This window comes from Salvia hispanica, chromosome 1 (genome assembly GCF_029641045.1).
Source record: "Salvia hispanica isolate PSC_SH4W2 chromosome 1, Shi_PSC_v1, whole genome shotgun sequence".
In the NCBI taxonomy this organism is placed as follows: Eukaryota; Viridiplantae; Streptophyta; class Magnoliopsida; order Lamiales; family Lamiaceae; genus Salvia; species Salvia hispanica.
The window spans coordinates 2,364,993-2,390,359 of NC_142692.1; the positions used below are offsets into that span (position 1 = coordinate 2,364,993).

The following is a 25,367-nucleotide window of genomic DNA, read 5'->3' on the forward strand; positions in this document are numbered from 1 at the left end:
GTATCTAATTTGTTAAACCAAACCTACCCCAGTCTGATTTTATTCAATACAACACTTAAAATAAACACTCTCTTAAATAAATCAAATGATAAGTCTGAGTTCATATAGGTAATGATGTTAGATATAGTGGTCGAATCAGAAAGAATACAATAGTCTAGTTCATTTTCTTTGGATAACTCACTATTTCACCCAGAAAAAAGAAAGAATACAATGCAGATTAGAATAAACTTGAATAAGCAACACAAACTCCATTAAAAATCATCCTAAACGAACACTTGCCCAGATTCAGTAAAATATGCTTACATCAAAATATACCACTCTGAACCCTCCTCTACTTCACCCACCGGCTCAGTCCATGTAGAGGCTTCCGAAGATGCCAAAGAAACAATCGGCCAATAGACGAAAGCATCGCACAACGTATTTCTTCCATCTGAAATCTGTCACGTTGTGGATGCCATCGGTCTTGATATAATTGTTGGTGGTGTGAGAATGGAGTAAGGGTCCCGCTTTTAACGTGTGGTGAGTAGTGGACGGACCGAAAAACAAAATTGTGGCATTTTTTTTGTGAACGGAGTATTGATCTCTATAAGATGCAAACAGTAACAGAAGAATTGGAGTACCTGCAGCTGCAGAGCCAAATTGGAATACCACCAATAGCTGCATTTTGGCATCATGATATAGCTCTAGGGATTCTGGACTTGTCCTAATTAGTGCTCGTATGTAATCCTACTTTCCAACGATGGATGTTGAGTTTGAAGTGGCAGATTCAGGATCATCGTTTCCTCCTTTATCCAACTGGCTGTCCAAGATATCCAGGACATTATCGGGTGGACATTTGTCGGCTGGATTGGCTGCTGACATCTGACAAAAGCACTCTGGCCATGAATTCGTGTAAAATGACTCGGGCTGGACCCGCTTGTGAGGCCCGCCAAAGTTCGTGTTTTGCATTACGCGCCTAACAGATTCTTCAAAACCAGCTGTATGCCCCTTCTCCCTCTCAATGAAGATAGGAGCAAGCGCTTTTCTGTCAGGTATTATGTTTGTACGGAAACCATAATATAGGCGGTGGCCAAGAAGATTATTTGCGAAGTTGCTGGGCCCATCATATGTTGGCATGAATATGTCTGAGAGCAGACAGACCATATAATCCACAGCAGACCCCACCAAACCACGACTATTCTTGCCAAGTTCACCACTGGTGTCTAATGAAATGTGGTTCTCAAGGCGAGGGAACAAAGACCGGAAAGGCTTCATAAACCGTTCACCACCAAAAAGTTCGCCAGCTGCAAGGAATATTCTGGTCGAGTTGTCAAAACCCATAGATCGCAAGATCAGACCAACCTGCAGGTCATTAAAGTATCATTTCAATGAATTGATAATTATGCTATAATGATTGTACTATTAGTCCGTATAAATCGAGTTAATCCCAATAACTAGCCCAAATACCATATTATGCAGCTTGGTGATGAATCTGCAATTTGTTTACTTTGATCCTTCTTTATCATGGTCTTTCGTTGATTATATTCTAGCCTAGTACTAGTAACTAGCCCAAATACCATATTTATCATGGCCTTTCATTAGTAGATTGCACGTCAAGAGATTCAATTCATGACAAGTGATCTTTATTATAAACTGCCATCACAACCATAATAGATAAAAAGAAAGCAAAAAATAGAGAGACCAAAATTTGATTTACCAGCATTATTATGGATAGATGGGAAGCAGAATTTATAGAAAATTATGCACAAAACTTTTGATAGTATTCAGGTAAAAGAGTTGAATTTCTTTGATAGGTTAACCGTTCCAATTTTCCATGCTGCTTAAAAGGTTTCTGCAAATATACTAGAGCAAAATGCTTTTTCATGTTTAAGAGGATTGTGTTACTTCTTTCACAGAAAGAGGCACCGACAATGCTAACTAGGAAAGGAAGCAACTAGCCACTACACCAGCAAAAGTGTAAATCATAATCTTATGTGATATTCTTCTGCCACATTAGTTATGGTACAAGCATTTTGTTTCTTTTGAGAGAATGGAAGATCATGTGGAAGTTAAACTAAAAGAAGCATAAGGTACATCACCAGTAAGCCACAATTTTTTTTTATACTACTTGATATACCTCAAACATGCAAATGATGGTGAATATAATTTGACAAGTTGAAGGATTACCTCTTCTGGAGTTAGAGGACATTTTCCAATCGCCCTTCTTTCACTGTAAACAAGTTTTTTTGGTGCAAAATTTTCCTCCCTGTATTTCTTCAGGACCTTTTGTTCTTCAGGAGTAAAAATATCAAAACACCTGAAAGATAACAGAAGTTGCATGGCTTGAACTTGTTACATATGCATATCTTTTCCTTTTATTAGAGATAAAACTATATACTCCTTCCGTCAACGAAAAATTTGCCACAGTTTCCTTTTCGGATCCAAGAAATATTTGCCATGGTCCATCTATAGCAGTAGGATCCACACAGCTCAACACACATTTAAAGTGGGACCCTAACCACCAACCATTTTATTATAACTCGTGACTGCGCCCACAATGTGTCAAATTTTTTGTGACAGAGGTAATATATATAATTACTGAAGACTTAATTTTTACATAAATATACGTTATTTTATGTTAGTTCAGGCTATCATCATGAATAAATGGACCACTCCTTAAATGTTCTCTAGCTAAATGACTTTTAATTGACACAAGGCATATTTACTAGCTTGTGATACAAGTGCCAACAAGTCAAAATTAGCCAATTCTCATCCAGCTCACTTTGTTCCTATAAACAACAAATGAGAAAGAAAACATAAAAGTAACCAAAATTTGAAACAATTTACTCCATATTACATTAAAGTAACCAAAGATTTGGAACAATTTATTCCTGACTTCCTCATCTTCAATTTCAGTGGAACCATATAGGAACTTACCCAGCAAATGACAGCATATCCATCTCAAATCGAAGATGTATGGCCATGAAATGACCTTGTGCACGGAGTCTATTCACAATTGAGTTGCTGAGCTCCATAATGTGAGGCTTAAACCGTAAGGCATGATAATTCACTCTGCACCTTAGGCGCTGGTACTCAGGGTTATCGATCTCTTCTGCCAAACGATGTGAGAATGGTGTAAGATAAATAGCACCATGCTCTTTCATCTTTGCTAAAGCATCTGTTGTATACCAACTGACGGAAGCATCTCTAGGAGGCCGTATCTGAACAAAAACATCTGTCAGTATCTAACAGTGAAAAATGCATCTTGCAAAATTTATCCAATGATAAAGAGCTTCACCTGAAAAGCTTTCAGCTTCTTGGTCTTCCCATTTTTCTTGACTTCCGGAATGCTTTCTACTATTCGTACATCATATTTCAGTGACTTGATAAAATGCTCGACATCATAAACACCATGAAAACCACTGCGGAAGAACATATATAACATACACACAAAGACTCAGTTGCGATGAAATAAGATTGAATGCAGGAGCTCCTTTAAAGGACTCAGCTTTTCTGGACAGTGAATAAAGCCTCTTTATTTGACTATGAGTTGATACTCATTTCATTCACCACCATGGGCTAGTGAAGAGATTGTAGATACTAAAGCTCCAGAACAGAAGATCCCATGAAAAGTACAACATGTATATATGACACATTGTTTTAGAAATTGGCACCTGTCATCATGCCAGAAGGAATTTGCATCCAGTTCAGGAAGCACAAGAGTAGCATTCATGATTCGAGCAGCTAGCACAGCATTACAGATCTAGAATACCATATGAGGGAACCGAATCAGATGATTTACAAATTTCACCAACAAATTATAAATTCAAGATGAGAAATTCTTTTTTCTGATAATATAAACCAAAATGTTCTCTTCTTACTCTATCAAGTCAACTGGAGGATGATAAGTTTTCACTGTATTATCTACGATGCTGATACAAGATCTTCATAAAAATGATGTCATGAGTGGAATTCATAAACAGAAATAAGAAAATAGAGCAGCCAAAGATTGATCAAGAGTCAATAGCCAACAGTTGCATGCTCTGAGGGTCTTTCATGCCGATCTTTGCAAAAATTGTTATCGTTTTATAACCAAAAAATGTAAATGGTATACAGACAAGCTTTAGTCTGAATATTAAATCTCTGAAACTGAAGAAGATGGTGTCTGCCTAAATTTGAATAATCTTATGAGTCTCTAATTGGTAAACATGAAGCATGGTAATTAACCAAAAACACAAGAGTTGCATTTCTAACAGCAGCTGAAAAGATATAAATCCACTGATTAAGTACATAAAAAAAGCGAAGTCACTTTTATTCCAAGAAAATTGTATCGAAGAAAGTTTCTCCAAGCTTCGTATGTACATATTCAAAACGTGGAAAGTAACTGAAAAATATTCTAAACTAATAAACCCAGACTCTGCATCTGTCAAATGGTGAAAGAAAGTGAAGAATACCTTTTTTTTCTTTATGAATTTGAATTAAGTAGTACAATCACCTAAGAAAGTAGAATAGGTAGTTGTTCAAAACTTGAACTAGCTTTCAAGTTAATTATCTGTAGGACAACTAATAAAGGGCAAACGAGTGTCCAGATAACTTAAGGAATCATACAAGAAGCATAGACTGAATTCCATTTTAAGGGTCCCAAAATCCTTGAGCTCTTTATACGCCCCTAGATTTCAAAATTAAATAAATGGCACGTGATGAGTGCATAATTTTTTGATGTTATTCAACCCAGAGGAAGTCCGAACGTCTATAGGATAAATAATTGATGTTATTCAAATATCAAGAAATTATTGCAAACATGAGCACAATTATGAAATCTTGCTAAGACCATATTACTTACCGCACTTCTTTGCTGATTGAGGCCACCATTACAACGAACTCGTAAGTACCCATTAGTTTCTGCTGGAGGAGCTGCACAGGCAGATTGACAGAAAGAACAACACCACATATGAACAACAATAAACCAAAACAGATGCACATATTCAAGAGAACACAAAAAATGCAACAGAGAACAAAAACTTAAAGAAAATCATACGGGGCCAATCAGATCTCGGAGCAGATGATGGCCTCCATCCACCAGAAGCAGCTGTATCCCAAAGTGCATCAACTTCAATCTGCTTATCAAAAAAGTATAATAGCTAAGCACAATGTACTCTAGTTTCAATGAGTCCTCATCACTAAGGCATATAATCTTCTAGTATTGGAATAGGTAATTCTTAGTAGTTCCTAACTACAAAAGCAGCTACTACTATGTTAGAAAAAAGTAGCCCTAAATTCTGTTATCTCCAATTCCCTGCATTTTCAATTTCAATTTCAATTTCAATAAAAATTAGCAAATTTCTGCGCGCCAATAACTTCAGCTAAGTAAAACCCCAAAAATTATGTACCTCTGATCGAGAGATGGATCGCGTGGTGCTTTTTACAGTGGACCATAGCGAAACAGTGCAGATCACCAGAACGATTACAGCAAACGATAGTCTTCCAAACATGCCCTTAACTCCGGATTGCTTTGATTGGTGCCGATGCCCCGGCCTGCTGTCACATTTCAAAACACATTCAGCTCACCGGATCCGAGCTAAAATTGAATCAAATGCATGTACATTTTTTCCACCTTCTCATTTTGGAAGCTTATTCAGCCGATAGATGAAGGAAAGTTTGAAATTCAGCTGTAATTCTGCTCTTCAGTATTGGCTATGAACTCACTCCCGACGGGTCGGATCCTTTTGCCGGTTAGATCCAACGGTTCAGATGTGAACTCCCGCCACGCGCGGCGCCACGCGTGGGAAGAAATCCTAGCATGCCAAAATCAAGCATTTTGGAATTCCGCGAAACTAAATAAACTGAAAATTGTTCAGAGAGAGAGAGAGAGGAGATCATTGAATGCCTTCAGTTGCGCGTGGGAATGCAGATTGATTTGTACGCATACGGCGGTGAAACTGCATCAATCCGGCGGAATTTGAAGTTTTCCGGTGTGTCCGTCCAGATCCGTTTGGAAAGGTGAATCCTTTTTGTGGTGTTCTATGCAGAATTTGTTGTGATGGAATTGCACATCGATGAGTGAAAGTGAAGGTTCCTTTTTTTTCAAAAAAAAAAAAACTATTTTTTTTTTTTTTTTGTAATGTGTAGAAATTAATCAACAAGTATATCTATTTGCTTCTCTATGTTGTTTTCTCAATTTTCCCCTAGTGATTTGGAGAATGCATCATAACTGATTTGTTAACTAGTTTTTCAGTATCTGTAAAAGCTTGTGGATATGTAGAGTTGAACAGAGGCAGTCTTTGCTACCCCTCTTTATTGTTGGGGATTTTGACTGCTATTAGAAGTTTTATGTTATTGTCAGGGCTGATCCATTGAGCAAGTAAGCAATTCTGCCACCCTTGGATCAGTTAAAACTTTCGAATTATCAACCACAATATTTATGGATCTTCCGTTTTTTTTTAAATTGATGGTGAATGGAGAAGTATGTGCCTCTGTGTTTTAACTAGTCTAAAATGCATTTCCTGACCGAAGAATGGAAACTACCTTGCACTAAGCAAAGCCATTCGCCTTCGCTATGGAAGTATGAATATCGTGTTGAGTGATTTGTATTGATCCTTTTCAGCTTCCTAAAATGGTTGTGAAGAAAAGCAATGTTCAGTAAACACTATTGCTTGTACACTTGCATGGCTTCTTCTGCTTGCATTTTCCAGTAGGATTAGTGGAAATTGTTCCAAGTCCTGAGGCATTCTCTGAAGAGGAAAATCCCACCTGCCTGAGGTATGGCAGATGGTGTGTCAAGTTTCTGGGGTCCTGTCACATCTACACATGAGTGGTGTGAGCCAAATTACGTGCACTCGTCTTATTTGCAGAGTTTTTCAATACCATCTCGATCGCTCCAGGCATCCTTTTAGCACTCATTGGTCTCGTGAATTGATTAAGACAGCGCTTTGAGAAGAGGCTCTGTGTACTTCACATATATGATACTACTTTCAATTGGCAGCGATTGGATGCTAATTAAAATGAGTCTAGGTTTATGATTTATCTATATGATTTGCTATCATTAAAGTACTATTTTGTCACAGAAGACTGATCAGCTAAGTGACTTGCAAAGCTGTACATTGCAAGCCTAGTCTCTACTGGCATGTCAACCGTCTGTTTTGCAAGGACATTTCTCGTTGGTACTTCAATCCCGAGGGCTGTGGAGAGTGGCACATTTGCATGGGGTTCAACTCATACTTTGCCAATGCGTTCTTGATGTACTGTTGTGCTCAGCAACGGGGATGGGATCCAAAGGTAGACTATTTCTTGGGAATTTTCGGATATGTGAAGTTTCAGAAACCAAAGGCTCAATAGAAGGCACTGCAGCTCAGCTTAACTAAGAAGACATGTTGAACAAGTTAACACTCGTGCACGTTGGCTTGCGAAGGCAAGTTAACGCTTCATTTTTGTCGTCCCCAGTTGAAAGTGCAATGCAAATGATAGCTGTGAGCAATTTGGTGAACTGTGACATTAGTAGTTCGGTGGTTGTAGGTGAATTACGTAAGTAGCACAAACAAACTAGTATAGGTTGCAGTCTTTAAGGTTAGCAAAAGTTCAGCTTGATTTTAGTAATGATTAATGAAAAAAGTAGTTCAAGTTGCAGTCTTTATAAATGACCACAGTGCAGCTGGAAAAATATACTTTTCCCAAACAAATTTAAGAAAACACTACATTCCAATGATTCCATATACCACACTACATATCAAAGCCTTGGAATTATACTAGTACTAAAATTAAGCAAGCAAACAAATCCTAGTCCACTCACAATGGCTAGCAAAACTACACTTTCAAACGTTAATACACACAGAAATTTTTATTGGAAACAATGATTTTTTGAATGAATCAAAAGAATATGTAAGCTCAAAGAACAATGATTTTTTGGTTTGCCTAATTTTGATTAATTATTTTATCATCACATAATTATTAATGTCACTCATATTTTATAGTAGTAAAATGGACCACACTTAATATCATGCATAATACGTGTAGTTTAAGCTATTATAATTGGTCAATGGAATATTTTATATAAAAATATTATTATCTTACATTTAGTATAGTAGTATAAAATAAATTAGTAAATTATTTTAAAATTAAAATTGATATAGATAACTCCATCATTTTCCACCGCAAGTTCATTGTATTTTATATAGAATTAATCATATTTCACATATAATTTATAGTTTCTATTTCAAGATAAAATTTTAGCCTAAATCTTTAGGGTAAGAATATATATATTTAGGTATAATATTATTCCTGCTACTTCATCCCTATATGGTTAGTATTTACATCTTGTGCACGCTACATATCTATATGAAAGAGAAAGAACAATGCATCCATCTATTGACCAAATATGTAATTATGAATATTTGAATATAATTTAATTAGTGAATATAAAATTGGTTTGTCAACGAGTCTTAATTTGTAACAGCCACCTAATTTTGGTCCTCTTCTGCACTAAAACTTCTATAAGTCTATCGCTTGATATCAATATATATAGAGAAGGCAAATGTTACAAAATTATCATCAAATTTATTAGTACTTCACAGAGAGATGGCTTTCAAAGTTGCTTTGATAGGTTTTTTCTTAGTTATGTTTCTTTTGATTTCTTCACAACTGGCACACTCCTTTGACTCTGGTAGGTTCTTCTCTTTAGTACTCTTATGTTTATTGGCAATTGATATTGTCACTATTATAATTTTATTATTGTTGTTAATTTGATATACACGTTTAGTAGACGCAAAAAATTGTTTTGGTAGCACTTATATATTCTAAATTTTGAGTCCAAAATTTCGAGATAATAATGTTTCTATTTTTTGTGCATGCTAATTTTCAGACAATACGGTCGATGATGACAACTACGGAGATCAATATGGCGGAGGCGGAGGAAACGGAGGAGGTGGAGGCGGTGGCAATGGCGGAGGCGGTGGTAGTGGCGGAGGTGGTGGCAGTGGTGGAGGCGGAGGATATGGGGGCGGAAGTGGTAGTGGTAGTGGTAGTGGGGGCGGATACGGAGGTGGAAGTGGAAGTGGTAGTGGGGGTGGATACGGAGGCGGTAATGGGGGTGGTAGTGGTAGTGGGGGCGGATATGGCCGTGGTGGCGGAGGAGGCCGTGGCGGGGGATATGGTGGTGGGTCCTGCCGTCACGGTTGTTGTCGTTGCTGCAACTATGCTGGTGAAGAGAAGGCAAATTAGGCAAATCATAGTTCAATAAGATGTGCCACATCAAACTTCTTTCTCATTGTTGTGTTTAAATTGTGAAATCAGTTGTTACATTATACTAATAAAAAAGGGTGTACTATTATTATTTACTTACCTAGTATAAAAAATAATAACATCATACATGTGCATCAAAGATGCACCCAACTATAGCTGATCAATTATTGGAATAAAGTGATTTGAATCTCAAAATGAACAAGTGAGGAGGATATTGTGGTAAAATTATAATTTCACAACATAGGTTAAAGAAAACGAAAACATATGTGAGTGTGTGCCCATCATGCGCGAACATAAGGCTATCTCTTTAAAAAAAAAAAAAATCTTGAAACGACCTTGTTTGTTAAGAAAACTACAAGTTGGGCAACCATGTCGTTTCTGATCGACTTTAAGGGAAAATCATGAAGCATTGTTTGGTGATGATCTATGAGGCGGCCCGCCCCCTCTTACCCCCTAAATCCACCGTTGATATGTCGCAACATTATTTTAGTGTATAAGTTGAAAGTTCAAGTTATCTAGAAGGTTAGTTAGTGTATATAGTAAATTTTAAGAAATGAAATATATGTGCATAAAATCTAGGTTGTCTTTTTAACTCTTAGAATTACCAATTTTTGGAAGGAAAAAAACAAAGCAATTTTTGTGTTTTAGACTTAATTTCAGCAGGAAAAAAAATTGCGTTTGGTAAATATGTAGGTCTGCTTCGCCTTAAAGTATACATTTACTTTCTACTACCAATAAAATTTGAGTATAAAATAGCAAATGGGGCTCACAATAATAATGATAATGTTTAAATATTAAATAGATATTCCAGAAATCGAAGAAAATTTAAAAAAGAATTTATGGATAATCTAATCCACACGCTTTGAAAAGTTAAATATTCTGAATTTATGGAGTATGTACGAATTATTACATTACTTCGGAATATCAGAACCATTTTTGATCAAATAAGTAACGGGATTTTCAAAATTTTAAACAAGCCTAAAATATGTGAAGAACTCTAATGTGATAGTTACAATGCTAAGAGAATTAATGAGAAAAAAACGTGAAGGAAAATCAAATTAAATCATTATATATCTCATACAGTTAATTTGTTCAGCACTTAGAATTGCAACATATATTAAATAAATAAAACCCAAATATGCAAAATTACTAACTATCCTCATAAACCAAAATAAGTACACTATAATGTCTCAAATCTTATAAATATACACACTTTTATATATTATGATTCATAAATTTCATCTCAAAGCTTCACATCAATGCAATTAGGAACTGCTTTTCCCAGAATATGCTACAAGATGGGGTTTTGCCTCAGCCAATAGTGAAGTAGTCATATGAATTGCTTCAGGAACTCCGTAGCAACGAGCCTCCCTCGTGTGTTCACAGACAGTTTCAGTTCACTAATCTCTTTATCGATGTCCTGCAGTTCAGAGATGGCAATGAGGAGTTAGAAGTCTTCATTTTTTCCCTCTTCTTTCGGGATTCAGCATAATGGTTTATGAGATAGTTAGTTGGTGTGAAACTAAGCATAAACATGAAACAGATTTGCATTGAGATGTGTATTTATGGTTTTCTTACCTAGAGAAATAATTAACAAATGCAAACAACCAAACACAGCTGAACATTAGGTTTATATTCAATCATTTAAAAAAGAAAATGTCGTGTGATAATTTAATTATGGTTTGTCAAACAAGTCTTGTATTGATATGGTCGCGTGGCATTAGAGTATAAGAGGCTAAGAGAAAATAAAAGAAAATTACCTCCATGAACTGAACTATAAATTCTATCAGTTTCCGCTTCTGCATGTCCTCGCAGTGATAGTTGGTGATGAGAAAACTGATGTCATACCCCTGATGAACCAAACAAATTCGAAGGAATACAGATTGTAAGGGTATGTCTTGGTAAAACAAGGTTAGCAAAACTGATATCCTTCCTAACCCGAGTGTAATACACTGTTGAGAAAACCAACAACCATTAAGAACGTGCGGAAACTCTAAATAAGAAAATAATGAAAGATAGTGTACACAATTCCAATAGCTCCAAAATTTTGTGCCGTAAGCTTCCACTACCAACTTAATGGAGCATTAGACTACAAGTTCATTAACATTCCTTTTTTTCCTCTTTTTTGTGTCATCACTTGTTTCTATATTATAAAGATTGGACCCTGATTTATGTATCTCTTGTTTTGAAAGGTTATTGCAAAAGTATTTTGATCCGGACAAGTGCTGTATGTGGGCAATAATAAGAAAGATGGCTCCCTAGAAAAAGATGGCATTGACATTAATGACTAATAGGCATTATAGCAAAAGATATACCAAGCCCTCAAAGCGTTCTAAAGTTTTTCATTTTGCTCATCCAAGTGAGAGAAATATGAGAAAGTTTTTTTATCCCTGAAGTCCAGTTGCAAGTGTAGTTTACTTGCAAAACCAATATTTGTCCATCATAGTTAGAAACACGTGTACTTATCAAACCACTGAGTTTTTAGTGAAAAACTAGAATGGCAGAATATATATCAGTTAATATTGGTTCCGATGCTTGACAACGACTACGAGCTTATAGTACTACAGGAATATGGCAAACCTGCACAGGTTTTCTTCTTAATACTTGAAATGCTTCTGCTCTCATGGACAAAAATCTAAGAAACTTCTTTGTCAGTATGTTCTCAAGTTCATCTGACTGCTTAACCTATAACAAAAACGACAATAAGAGTGTCAGGTTTCTCATATTAACTACGAATTAAAAGTTCGGGCCTACATAAGTCACATGCCCTCCTTAACACAGCTGACAAATTCACAATCGTAACAGCTTCAGTAACCATTAATTTCAATAATCAGCACTATCATCACCCTTTCCCCCACCCCTTCTTTTAACCAAACTAAAGACAGGCCTACCATATAAATTATGCACATTAAACCAAAGAATGTTTTTTTTGAGATGAGCATATAACCATCTTGAATTTTGCGGAAGTTCAACAGGACTCATAAAGGTATGGACCGGTATCAACAGAGGATAAATGTATAACTAATCAGCAACATCTGGCATAAAATGCAGAGTCTTTACAAGGCCATGAAAATTATGATTAGCAAACTCTTACTCAGTTTTTGAAAAGGTGAAGCAATTAAATAGACAACTAAGTTGAGATAGTGTAACCTTCAAAAATGGTTTGTATTTTGCCAATAAGCACAGAAGTAGACAATGAATATATGAAGCTTACCAGAATTTACCTTAAGGCTTATACGCAACGAATTTATAGATGTTTCTATCAAACATTTCTCAGCTTCATTTCTACATATCAGAACCTGGATCCGGAGACAGATAAAGTAAGCAAAATCAAGCAAAAAGTAACTCAAAGACAAAATAAAAAAAAAACTGCTTACTACGAAAGAATTATCCAATGTTAAACTCCTAAGCCATATCTACTTTAGTGGACATGGCTTGATCACTTAAAATTGTCAACCTCCAGTTCAAAGAAGTCCATTTAATTTATCAAAAAGCTTTTGCTAGGGGGCTTGTTCAGAAGATGATTTAATCTACTGCTCTAACACACTTTCGCAATGTTACTGAATGATGCTCCTGTACATAAATTTTAATGTGATTATGTGAACATACACATAGCAGGGGAAAAGTTAACCCAAATCCCCCTTACCAAGACCTTCCTCCACCAATTCAAGTTTGTTTTCACTTACTAGAGGACCATAGACTACCCGATCTTATTACTTCAAAGTTTAGACCAATAAAAAAACAATGACAAGTGGCAAAAGTTGCAGCATAAGGAGGCAACAAGAATTCTTACTGGATTCAGTAGAAGCTCCGGACTGGTCCTGAAACCACAAAGCAAGTGATGAAGTTTTCCATGTAACTAATTACATACGGAGTATTAGATAATCCTGGATATTATATTAATTCATGAACTGAATAGACATTCTGATGCCAGTCATTACATATTATAGAGAGAAGTAGTAATAGATAGTTCATTATCCAACATAGATGGCCGAATACAAAGTTTTACATTACATCCCAATCTGCTCATGTAGTTTTAAAATGGAGTCTGAGCCAAAATTGGGACAATTCTGAGATTTTCCCTAAGCTTCAACGACAAGAGTGACATGTCGATGCCAACGTCTAAGAACAGATTCAAAGACAAATCATGCCTAGCCAACTGATTCACTAACACTAATTTTCACATAATAGCCAAATCCCATAACACAATCTCCAGTTGGACATCATTTCCTCTTATTACCTATCCCCCTCTTTCCCAAATTCAACAATAATTTCTTACTCCAATTGAAACAACATTATTGCACCAAATCCTAAAACGAAATCTTATTCAGTTCAATACACCAAATGGAAGTAAATAATTTGATTACTATTTTCTACAAAATACATACTTGAGCTCAACTTCTGGCTTATTGTGCCTCTCCACTTCCTGACATGGGAAATTCTACAGAAACCAAACCAAAACAAAGAATTACAAAAAGATCAAATAAAAAAAATAACAAACTGAGATAAATTTGAGTAAAAATGAATAAAAACGCACCTGCAAGCACAAGGCGGCGTCTAGAGTGTTCCGAATGCATGTTAGGTACAACCGCAATGAGTTCGCCTGCAATTATACAAACCGAATCAAAATGAAAGAAACATCGACATGGCAAGAGCTAAATGCGTGGGAAAATATTTACAAGAAAAAATCTCACCATAATCGCGCGATCAGAAAATGTGGAAGAGCAATGACGGATCTTGGATTTTGGGGATGAATTTTGTCATATTTCAAAAATTGAAAAAAAATGGTTAAAAAAATTAAATTCCGACCTACCGGATTCGAACCAGTGACCTAAGGATGACAGCTGAAACGACTACAGTCCTCCGCTCTACCAACTGAGCTAAGGTCGGTTTGAGGCATCGAGCAATTTAAGATCTTAATATTTGATATATGCAATTATGGAAAGATTATTCTTTAATTTTCCATAAATTCATATTCCATAGGAAAATGTCAGGATATCGATTGGTAACTGAAATACTGTTATTATCTTAATTAACACTAAATCAACGTAATTAAAACTTGATTGATGCCACAATTTATATTTTTAGTTCTTATGATTAATGCTAATTAATGCAGCGACCACAACTGTTAAAATATTTCTCATTTATGTAAAATATTTCACCATTTTTATGTGGAAAAAAGTTTGAAATTTGCATGAATGATTAATAGATAAAAATTTGTATTTGCATTTTATTTTAATATACTATTGTGTCATTTTTTCTTGACGCATGCCAAAATCCACTTTTGTTTTATGATTGTTTTATATTTTATGGTGCAAATAAATGATGATTTTAAATGCATATTTTTATATTTTGTGGTGTAAATAAACGATGATTTTAAATGTATATTTTCTCTATCCCACCGTAAGAATATTATTTTGCCATTTTGATCCTTTCTATAGTACGAGTCATTTTGTTTTATTTTTTTTATTATAAATAGTGAGTAGGTTTTATATATGAATAATTTATTTCACTCACCTACTATTATAAAATAAATAAATATAAAAAAGATTCTATATTTTACTAATTTTTTTAATTATTATTATTATATTTTTTAAAACCATCCATATTAAGTGTAATTCTTATTTTAGGATAGAAGAGTATTTCATAAATTATTCAAATGAAACAAGAAGAAAACTTTTATTTTTATCAATCACTAATAAATTTCTAAATAATTTTGTAAGAATGTGAATAAGCAAGAAAAAGAGGAATATTGAACCCTACTTGAACCTCAAAACCCCCAAACCTCTTCACTAACTCACACGCACACCATTTTCGTCATCTTTTGCAGACGCCAGACTCCACTCTCTCAATCCGTCAAACTCTAGACAAACCCTCGAAAGCTTCTTAAGAGATGGGCGATCACAGCGCCGCCGCCAAGCTTCCGATTCCCGGGAAGCGGAATGTCCTCATCACCAGCGCTCTGCCTTACGTCAACAACGTCCCCCATCTCGGAAACATCATCGGATGTAATTCCCTCAATTTTACAATTTTCAATTCATTTCATTTGCATAGTTGTGATTGCGGCCAATTGGTTGTGGATTGTGGCGATTGAAGTGTTTTTTTGCCGCATTTTGAATAGGCGTGCTTAGCGCTGATGTGTTCGCGAGGTACTGCCGGATGAGGGGTTATAACACGCTCTACATTTGTGGTACGGATGAATATGGGACCGCGACTGAGACCAAGGCGCTGGAGGAAGGGTGCTCGCCGAAGGAAATTTGTGACAAGTACTTTACTTCACTTTCTTTAGATGTATAAGGACTTTTTTATATTGAAGTCTTGATTAACTGAATATATTTAGCATTGAGGTGATAAAAAAAAAATACTTGATCTGGCTTGTTAGTTTGTGTTCCCTTTCTCTTTCTTTGGGGTATTTGCCATTGGAATGGGTACATTTAACAGTCATCTTGTATAAAAATAAAACTTTGCTAAAAATGGTAATGGATCATAAGCCTTGAACATGCTTTTTATCTTTTGGAACTACCCTTTTTGGCCTTGGCATGCCACAAGATGAATTCTTGGCAACAAGTTTTCGGTTTGCTGATTTTTTCTGTAAGCCTTTGCATCTGTATACAGTGGATTATGATTTCCTCTAAATGTTTTTCAAAACTGGAAGAAGGCTAATAAGGATTGCCACTGGCAGTTTTTCCTGTGAATGAAGATATAGCCATGCCAATCTTCCTTGGAGTAGGAGTTCGAGAATGTAAATGGGTTTTGAAATTAAGTGTTCCCAACCTAACTAAGTTGCACTTGCTTAGATATTTATGCATACATGCATTTTCATCTATTTATGTCTGAGATAGTCTGATAGATATGAAAAATTATGTATTTGAATTGTAAGCGTCTTTTCTGTTCCTTTATTGTTGTGGCTTTGCTAAAATTGATGGTTATATATCAATTGTCAACATCTCAAAAAGTGATTTAAGAATTGATGTACCTTGACCCACGTCGTTCTTTGTTTTGTAGATACCATGCTATCCACAAAGAGGTATATAAGTGGTTCAACATAAGCTTCGATGAGTTTGGTCGTACGTCAAGTCCACAGCAGACTGAAGTTTGTCAATCAATTTTCAAGAAACTTTGGGACAACAACTGGCTTGTAGAGAACACAATGCAACAGGTGCCATTTGCTTCCTCGTTTTCTTTAATCCTGTAGTCTTATTCTCCTTTTTTCCCTATTCTTTAATTAGATGTAGTATGTTTGATTATGAGGTTCATTGATATTTTTTTATGCAGCTCTATTGCGATACGTGTAAAAGATTCTTGGCTGATAGGCTTGTAGAAGGTAATTGCCCAACACCTGGATGTAATTATGACTCTGCACGTGGTGATCAATGTGAAAAGTGTGGGAAGCTCTTGAATCCCACGGAACTATTGGATCCTAAATGCAAGGTATGCAGAATTATATGTAATCTTGTTTTTCCTGCTCATTTGGTAATATCGCGTGTTTAGTCCATGAAGAAAGACCAAATCAGAAGGCATTAAATAACATGTAGATGGATATTGAAAATTGGTGTGAACAATCTTGCTACTTAACTACAGGTTTGTCGCAATACTCCGCGCATCCGTGATACAGATCACCTGTTTCTTGAACTTCCTCTGCTGAAGGATAAATTAGAGGAGTATGTCAGCCGCATGTCAGTGGCTGGAGGGTGGAGTCAGAATGCTATCCAAGCAACATATGCTTGGCTTAGAGAAGGGCTGAAACAACGATGTATAACTAGAGATTTGAAGTGGGGAGTTCCTGTTCCACATGATAAATTTAAGGACAAGGTAAATTGATAAGCTGTGTTTTGAAGATATAAGCCACAGAGTTCTTTCTTTCACATGGAATGAATAATGTTTATGGTTCAGTAACATAGTTAGTACTGATTAATCATGGTTTCTAACTACATAATTCATTCTGCTTGCATTTTCCCTCTTAGGTATTCTATGTCTGGTTTGATGCACCTATTGGATATGTCTCAATCACTTCGTGCCACACGCCTGAATGGGAAAAGTGGTGGAAGAATCCTGAAGATGTGGAGCTGTACCAGTTCATGGGCAAGGATAATGTTCCTTTTCATACTGTGAGTCAATAAGATAAAATTGAATTGTTTGCATTTTATTAACATTATTGCAGACTTATAGGGTAATATAGATTGCTGAAGCATATGGATGCTATTTATTCCCATTTTTCTTTCAGCTCCCTAATTATGTTTGTTATCTACTTTATTCAGGTTATATTCCCTTCCACTCTTCTTGGAACAGGTGAAAACTGGACTATGATGAAAACCATCAGTGTTACAGAATACTTGAACTACGAAGCAGGTTAGGAGATATGCACAAACTTATTCATCATCTGTGATGTTGAGGGTCACCCCCCATGTCTATGTCATTTATGATTGAAATTTCACTTTGGAAATCTCCCCTTGGCAATCAGGGAAGTTCTCAAAGAGCAAGGGTGTTGGAGTCTTTGGAAATGATGCAAAAGACACTAATATTCCTGTTGAGGTGTGGAGATACTATCTTCTGACAAATAGACCAGAGGCAAGTTCTCTATGATCTGCTTCTTTTTATGTTTTCAACCCTTTGGTGTTTGGATCACATCCATCGCCACCTTATCTCCCATGCCCTTGTGCAATCAATGGTCAAATCCTTACTTTAGTTTTAATTTCAGGTATCAGACACTTTGTTCACATGGTCTGACTTGCAAGCGAAGTTGAACAGTGAGCTACTGAGCAATCTAGGAAATTTTGTCAACCGAGTCTTGAGTTTTATAGCGAAGGACCCAGGTCAGTTAAGTCATCATGTTATGGATCTTTGAGATAATATTATGCTGTTGCATACCATACCCCATATGTCGTCGCATATGTTTTAAGAGTGATCCTTTGAACAAGGTTTTAAGCAAATTAAGGTTTATACTTCATAATGGGGCAATGGGCCATATACCCCATGTCATTTTCAGTTTCTACCGTAAATTCTTTCAATCTCACCACTTCAATAAAAAGAAATAGGAACATGTCTCTACTCCATGCCTCTGATGTACAAAACTTTGGAAGTTTTTGAATTGATTTTAGTTATGGTACTTATAAATAATGTGTAAATGTGTGTATCTCTACTATGTTAACCTCTCAATGATTCTTTTCGCTTAGAAATTTTTTTATAGGTGGGTGAAAGAAAAATCAAGCTGACAAATATTATTATTATTATTATCCATCATTCGCTTAACTTTGCTACAGTTTCAACTTTGGAAAGATGCTTAATATTTTTTTTACTTCATTATCAGCTTCAGGATATGGTTCTGTCATTCCTGATGCTCCGGGTGCGGATTCTCATCCATTGACTAAAGCACTGGGAGACAAAGTTGGCATTTATGTAGAACAGTACATAGAAGCAATGGAGAAGGTAACCAGTCCATGCATTGCTCGTGTTCTTACAGTACAATTTATACCTCGAATTACATCTCAGGTTACCATGAATAACATTCCAAATGGAATTAAATGTAGGTGAAACTAAAGCAAGGGTTGAAGATTGCTATGAGTATATCTGGGGAAGGCAATGCTTATTTGCAAGTACGAAGCCTATATAGACCTTTTTCACCTCATTTTCTCAGTTTGGTGTTTACTTTCCTAGGTGCTTACTAGGCCATAGCATGTTACAACATGTTATCAAAAGAGATGAATAAGACTAACAATTTTATTTTTCACCGTTTAGGAAAGCCAATTTTGGAAGCTTTACAAGGAGGATCGACCTTCTTGTTCCGTGGTCATGAAAACATCAACGGGACTAGTGTATCTCCTTGCATGCCTCTTAGAACCTTTTATGCCTTCGTTCACCCTTGAGGTAATTTTAAGTATTTAGTCCTGCAACTTTTATTTCAAGGGTATGATGCTACTAATTTTATTAGCACCATAAGCTCATCTTTATCTGGTGATTAATCTATGGTCTTCACTATTTAGGTACTTAAGCAGCTCAATTTGCCACTAGAAGCACAAATATCATTTTCTGATGAAAAAGGTGATGTTGAAAGGGCTAAAAGACCCTGGGAGTTCATACCTGCTCACCATAGAATTGGAACTCCATCCCCATTGTTTAAAGAACTGGTATTTCTTCCTCTTATCGCTGTTCATTGTTCCTATCAATTTCAAGGGCTGTTTAAATTTATAGTTTTCGTTCTTTGGCGACTACTTATTGCTGTGCACCTACTGATATGCAGAAAGATGAAGAAGTAGAATTCTACAGAGAAAAATTTGCTGGAAGTCAAGCTGATAGGCTTGTGAAGGCTGAAGCCGAAGCAAAGAAAATCACTGACAAACTTTCAGAAGCCAAAATATCAGGTTATTTTTCTCTCTTGTCTCTGTTATACGTGTGTATGCTTACTCTTTTTTTTTCCCTTTACTTTTGTCCAAGATCAAATTTTTTAGTTGCAATCTGGAAAGCATGCTAACTGCTAGCCCAACTTCAATTTCTTACTGACCTTATTTAATTTTCTTGTAGATGGTAAAACTGCAAAGAAGGATAAAACCAAGAAACCTGCAGCAGCCAAGCCCAAGGTCTCTGCTCCTGCTGATGCTGAGATTTCCATTAGTAGACTAGATATTCGTGTTGGTCTCATTACAAAGGCTCAGAAACATCCCGATGCTGATTCTTTATATGTTGAAGAGATTGACGTTGGTGAGCCACAGCCTCGCACGGTTGTTAGTGGACTTGTCAAGTATATACCCCTTGAAGAAATGCAGGTATCCCTGACATTTGCTTTTGTAGCTTTGTGTGCTTTTTGTATATGCTATTAGTCCACTTCCAGTGGAAATACACTAGCTGACAAATTTCTTCTGTACTAGAATCGGAAGGTTTGCGTTCTTTGTAACCTGAAGCCAGCTGCGATGAGGGGCATAAAATCTCAAGCAATGGTCCTTGCAGCTTCTAATAGCGATCACACTAAGGTGAGCAACCATTTATGTTCTGCATCTGTTATATGCATATCCGGTTAAAGTAAAAATTGAACAGCTAGAATAAGAGGTTAGCACCTGATAATTTGGTCTAGTTATCTTGTTATATGTGCCTCCTTTCGGTTATGCTTAAGAATCATATTAAAATCACACGAGTAACTTCATAATGATGTTTTAACTGAATCGCTCGCTACCTTAGATAGTTAACCCCCTTGTCCCTGTTTTCTCGAACTGAGCTCTAGGTGTTTCTCTTTTGTCACTCTAGCTTATGTTTATGCTCGAGTGACAATATACTTCGGAAGGCATATGATGCAAAAGTATTACGAGGCTGAAAATTGTGGATTTTGCTTTGCCAGGTGGAGTTGGTCGAACCTCCCCAAGGAGCTGTCGTTGGTGAGAGGGTGACGTTCCCAGGGATTGAAGGCTTGCCAGATGATGTCCTAAATCCCAAGAAGAAGGTGTGGGAAACACTCCAAGTGGATTTGCATAGTGACAAGGATTTGGTGGCTTGCTATAAAGATTTGCCACTTACAACCTCAGCAGGTGTCTGCAAGGTTTCGTCCATCGCTGAAGGTTCAATCCGATAGATTGATCTTTTCTTCGACTTTCTGAGATTTTGACCTGTCGATACTGAAAAATGTTCAATTGCTGAAGATTGTGAAGAACTCAAGTGTCTATTTGTCTGATTAAAGTGAATAGGATCCTACAAATTTATTTCTGTGCGTTGGGATTTTGCTAGATATTTTGTTATACTTTCAACATTTAATGACAAATCAAGATTTGTGACTCTCACATTTGTAGTATTTCATAACGAACAACATGATCATTGAAAACGAAGGACCAAATGCGATCAATTGGCTCGACAAAAATAGTCCCAGTTTGTCAAATTCCATCACATCAACCGACCCCACACACCAAGGTGCGCTGTGACCATTCTGTGATTACCTACGCTGTCATGAGTCGTCTTGCGATTTTCCTCATGTCGGTATGACGGTATCCACAAAATACAATATATATTCCATTCATATAGATATCTATAGTATGGTAGCACCCTAACCATCACAAATTCTATTGTCGAACCACTGCCACAGAAAATAGATCTTGAATTATTGCAGTGACAAAAACCATATGGAAAAAGCACAACACGCCTCTGCACATATATTTAAACATGGTTTCTTTTTTATAGTAATAACTTAATCCCAATTGAGTTTTACGACAAACTATACCCTTCATTGCTTTAGGTTTTCTACAAATCCACAAATGGTTTACAGAAGAATTGAAATTATGGCTCTTTTCTTAGTGATGACTCTTCTCATTTCCTCACAAGTTGCAGACACTCGACAGCTCAATCGAGTCCCATGTAAGCATTTTTTTCTTTCAAAAATCTCCATTTTGTCAATCAAAATTTTCAACTAGTTTGAAATCATTAGCAATAGCATGTTTTAGTAGTATCCTCATAAGCACGTACTCTACCAACATTGTATTTTTATGCACATTTACAAGTCATTCTATAATATTTTTAATAATTTAAAAAAACAGTTATCCTTGCATTCAATTTAGCTTCTTCTTCCATTGACTTAAATCCTTTGACATGTATGGTATTAATAGAAAAAGGTATAATTAAATAGATATACAGGCATATTAACTTGATAGTAAGATTGACAATTAATTACTACTATATTGTGTGTATGATTTCAGCTAAAGAAGGTGAGATGGTTATGGGAAGTGATGCACGTTTTGAGTGTCCCAATGGATGTTGTGGTATATTCAGCCCTTATTGCCGCTGCTGTCCTAACCCCAACACACACAATTCTACCAATCTACACACTTGATGTTTTCTTATACTATTAAAATTAAGGTGTTTTACAAAAATTCAAATAAAGGGAAGTAAAGTTGTATAACTAAATGTTCGATTTATGAATGAGTTGATTTACTGTTGGTCCGAATCGAAAATAGCCCACAAATTCAGTGAATCGGCCCGATTGATCGAACATTTTCTGTTTATTTTCTGGCCCAACTTCTTCACTTAATTTCTCCAACACCTAATAAAATAAATTTCTTACATAAGAATTTAAGAAAGATAACCACTCCCTCCGTCCTTGTGTAGTAGAGACGTTTCTTTTCAGCACGGGATTTAAGAAATTGTGTTAAAAGTGAGTAAATGAAGGGGGAATAAAGTAGGAAAGAAAAAAGGTAGAAAGATATAGAGAGAATAAAGTAAGAAAAAAAGGTGGTGTTTTTTGTTAAAATAGGAAATGACTCAACTACAGTGGGACAACAAAAAAAAGAATACGACTCAGCTACAGAGGGACGTACGGAGTACTATATATCAATCAGTACCTTACGTGATGTAAATTAGTATTTTTTATTTTATAAGTTTATGTTGGAGCGACACATATTTCTTTACTAATACAAAGCTAAATAATTTAATTTGAGAAATCATGAGCTCATTTTTTTTTACAAAAATATACTTATCAAGAAAATTCATGCAAAGTTCTAAGCATTCTGGTCTGATGGACTACTCTTTAAAATCACAAATTTTGGCCAAAATTTGATGTCTTGTTCATCTACATTATCCGACGTGCCACATCAAATTCAAGTTAGGGAAAATATGACTATTGGGAAATTTGCTACATGCCGTTCATGATTTTTGCGATCATGTTTAAGTTTGTGGAAAATGATAAATTTCTGCCAAAATTTGTGATTTTAAGGATTACCCAATAAAACATTTACATATATAATCCAAAATTAAAAAATACATGAGGGATAAATTTTTAAATCATTCATCAAGGGGACCAAAACACATCCAAATGTGCTTATTTACGTGTGTATCGTGATTGCTTGTCGACTCATGATGTGATTGGTATTCTCGAAATGACGGGGACACACATTGAGATGGTGCCTCTAGCAGTCGAGTTGTCAGCCATGCCTTCGTACTCACATTAATTATTCTCGATGATCATATTGTACAATATAGTGCATGCGTACATAATGTTGTCGAATACATCCTTGAATTCCCATATACAAACCACAAATTAATGGGTACGTATTTAAATTCATCATTCAAATTTATTAACACATGCATGGAAATTTCCCACAAACTACTCCCATCGCTTTCTTACCAAAATTTCTTCATTGATTAATTCGCTTTAAATTAATGCCTTCCAAGAAAATGAATTGGATACAAGTTGTTTGAAAAGTGAGTAATCGACGTTTATGTTAAAATACTCATTCAAACATATGCATCCACACATAGATTGCCTAAGACCATAGTCCACACATTCCATAGCAAGACTTCAAATAAAATTCATTTTTTTTTTTTCATTTTAATTGCTCATATATGCTTAGTAGAAGTATTGGACGAGCCTTTAGATTTGCCGATGATTTTAAGGAAAAATGATCTGCTCTAGTAGTACAAAAAAACATTGATAATTAATATTTTTCCAAATTTTATTTAAAAGTACATTTTTTTGGTGATTTAGATCATTGATAGCTTTTGCATAAAATATCTTATACGGAGTATTTAGATAAATTTAAAGATTAGATAAATACATCTAAAAAAATAATTTCAGTAGAGCTTAACTTTCAAATGAATCGCCATCCACTCTATTTTCAACCCGAGAAAAACAATAATATAGGAGTATTAATTATGTATTGACAAATAGTACTAGTATTAATTATGGATTTACTTGTCAAACAAAAGAAAAGTTGATCTTAGCATCATGACCAAAAAATATGTTTCGATCATTAAATCAAATATAGAATCTTAAACAATAAAAATACTAATCAATTTAATTAGTACGGAGTATATTTCAAAATATTAATATATAAATAGGGTTGATCCCAATTGAGTTTTGCGACAAAATTAAAAGCTTCATTGCTTTAGGTTTTCAATAAATCTACAAATGGTTTCCACAAGAATTGAAATTATGGCTGTCTTCTTATTGATGGCTCTTCTCATTTCCTCACAATCTGCAGACGCTCGACACCTCTATCGAGTTCAACGTAAGCTTCTTCTTCCTTTCGAAATTACCATTTATAACTAGTTTGGTTGATAGTAAGATTATTAAGTATGATTTCAGCTAAAGAAGGCAAGAAAATGATCACAAGCTATGCTCGTTACGAGTGCCCAAATGGATGTTGTGGTGCTCTCCCTGCACCCGTACCATCCGGCCAGTACGAAGCCAGACACTGTCGCTGCTGCCGTTAGCCCAACGCTCAAATCCCAATCAACCCACATATTTGATGTTTTGTTTTATGTAAAATTAAGGTGTTCAAACATCTTCACTTCGGTTTTAGTTTGATATTTGAAAATGATTTTGATTTTCTCCTCAACTTGTAGTATGACATAAAAATTGAAGAAATATAATCATTGATGTCAATTGGATAACCTAGGCCTAGCATTGATATAACAATGCATACATAGCCTTTCACATTATTTTCTCTGGTCGATATCTGTTGAAAGATCTGTGTTTATTCATTCAACTTGTCTGTCTTTCATTATAATATACACTGCCATTTTATAGGCTAGATGGTATATACTTGGCAAGATTTGCCCTAGATACTAAAAGGAAAATATATCAATTCCCTTAATTTCGTGATCTCAATCAATCATCCGTGATCTCCACCAATCTTCTTCTCCTTTAATTTTAGTTGATTCTTTCCAACAATATCCACAAAATAAATATACATAGTGCAAGTATTATCTTAGAAAGAGAGTGCTCTATTAAAAAAATGCTTAGTCGCAAAAGAGGAAAGAAAAAAAACGCTTACTATCAAAAGACACCATTAAATTTTGTATACACAGATATGACGATCTATAAAATTCCACCGAACTTTGAAATTGACAAATAATATCACAAACTTTATCCGCGTTTGTTATTTCCCACCAATGAAAAAATTCCCACAAATAATATTATGATACGGATTTTTTTTTCGTAATTTCTCAACAACAATTATGAGAGCTTCAAGTTTTTTCAATCTTTGAAGATAATTTTTCTTGAAGCACACCCTCCAAAATTGTTCTTCAATCTATTAAAATAACATGAATTTTTTAATTCGTGGGAGAAAAACAAACCCGAGATAAAGTTCATGATATTATCTGCCAATTTTAAAATTCGTAAAAAAAATTCAACTTTTTGAAAGTTTCATGGTATTATTAGATGCCAATATCCCTTTAAATAT

The 25,367-nt window shown here is 35.5% G+C and overlaps 4 protein-coding genes, 2 long non-coding RNA genes and 1 other non-coding gene across 8 annotated transcripts; 4 read left to right on the plus strand and 3 right to left on the minus strand.

The window, feature by feature from the left end:
• Window positions 1-103: 103 nt before the first annotated feature.
• On the minus strand, window positions 104-6,052 carry LOC125221541 (O-fucosyltransferase 1-like). Of its 2 annotated transcripts, none has more exons than XM_089069012.1 (10): window positions 5,867-6,052; window positions 5,594-5,774; window positions 5,370-5,517; window positions 5,018-5,096; window positions 4,823-4,893; window positions 3,654-3,742; window positions 3,278-3,401; window positions 2,917-3,200; window positions 2,167-2,296; window positions 104-1,341 (listed from the first exon to the last, which is right to left on the minus strand). In XM_089069012.1, the coding sequence occupies exons 2-10, from the start codon at window positions 5,599-5,601 to the stop codon at window positions 727-729; spliced, it is 1,548 nt and encodes a 515-aa protein (XP_088925138.1). In that variant the 5' UTR covers window positions 5,602-5,774; window positions 5,867-6,052; the 3' UTR covers window positions 104-726. The 2 variants fall into 2 exon arrangements, with proteins under 2 accessions (XP_088925138.1, XP_088925142.1); XM_089069016.1 differs by having other exon boundaries at window positions 5,370-5,514; window positions 5,867-6,051.
• A 2,466-nt stretch (window positions 6,053-8,518) lies between these two features.
• On the plus strand, window positions 8,519-9,308 carry LOC125185572 (uncharacterized). The gene is made up of 2 exons (XM_048082125.1): window positions 8,519-8,635; window positions 8,834-9,308. The coding sequence occupies exons 1-2, from the start codon at window positions 8,551-8,553 to the stop codon at window positions 9,190-9,192; spliced, it is 444 nt and encodes a 147-aa protein (XP_047938082.1). The 5' UTR covers window positions 8,519-8,550; the 3' UTR covers window positions 9,193-9,308.
• A 948-nt stretch (window positions 9,309-10,256) lies between these two features.
• LOC125218920 (actin-related protein 2/3 complex subunit 4) lies at window positions 10,257-14,061 on the minus strand. The gene is made up of 8 exons (XM_089068185.1): window positions 13,908-14,061; window positions 13,751-13,816; window positions 13,602-13,654; window positions 13,007-13,034; window positions 12,438-12,512; window positions 11,794-11,898; window positions 10,974-11,063; window positions 10,257-10,633 (listed from the first exon to the last, which is right to left on the minus strand). Exons 1-8 carry the CDS (start codon window positions 13,908-13,910, stop codon window positions 10,544-10,546), a joined length of 510 nt encoding a protein of 169 aa, XP_088924311.1. The 5' UTR covers window positions 13,911-14,061; the 3' UTR covers window positions 10,257-10,543.
• Window positions 14,017-14,103, minus strand: TRNAY-GUA (transfer RNA tyrosine (anticodon GUA)). Its single transcript is given in 2 exon segments — window positions 14,017-14,052; window positions 14,067-14,103. It is a non-coding gene; the product is annotated as a tRNA-Tyr (tRNA).
• Window positions 14,104-14,967: 864 nt separating this feature from the next.
• On the plus strand, window positions 14,968-20,975 carry LOC125222911 (methionine-tRNA ligase, putative / methionyl-tRNA synthetase, putative / MetRS). Its single transcript, XM_048125798.2, has 17 exons — window positions 14,968-15,221; window positions 15,335-15,479; window positions 16,219-16,372; window positions 16,489-16,644; window positions 16,795-17,025; window positions 17,178-17,321; window positions 17,472-17,562; window positions 17,675-17,781; window positions 17,912-18,026; window positions 18,521-18,639; window positions 18,741-18,806; window positions 18,949-19,077; window positions 19,194-19,337; window positions 19,451-19,571; window positions 19,732-19,973; window positions 20,076-20,177; window positions 20,540-20,975. Exons 1-17 carry the CDS (start codon window positions 15,107-15,109, stop codon window positions 20,768-20,770), a joined length of 2,412 nt encoding a protein of 803 aa, XP_047981755.1. The 5' UTR covers window positions 14,968-15,106; the 3' UTR covers window positions 20,771-20,975.
• A 276-nt stretch (window positions 20,976-21,251) lies between these two features.
• On the plus strand, window positions 21,252-22,156 carry LOC125185611 (uncharacterized). Its single transcript, XR_007170198.2, has 2 exons — window positions 21,252-21,543; window positions 21,882-22,156. It is a non-coding gene; the product is annotated as an uncharacterized LOC125185611 (long non-coding RNA).
• Window positions 22,157-23,984: 1,828 nt separating this feature from the next.
• On the plus strand, window positions 23,985-24,518 carry LOC148933066 (uncharacterized). The gene is made up of 2 exons (XR_016135401.1): window positions 23,985-24,188; window positions 24,266-24,518. It is a non-coding gene; the product is annotated as an uncharacterized LOC148933066 (long non-coding RNA).
• The last annotated feature ends 849 nt before the right edge of the window (window positions 24,519-25,367 follow it).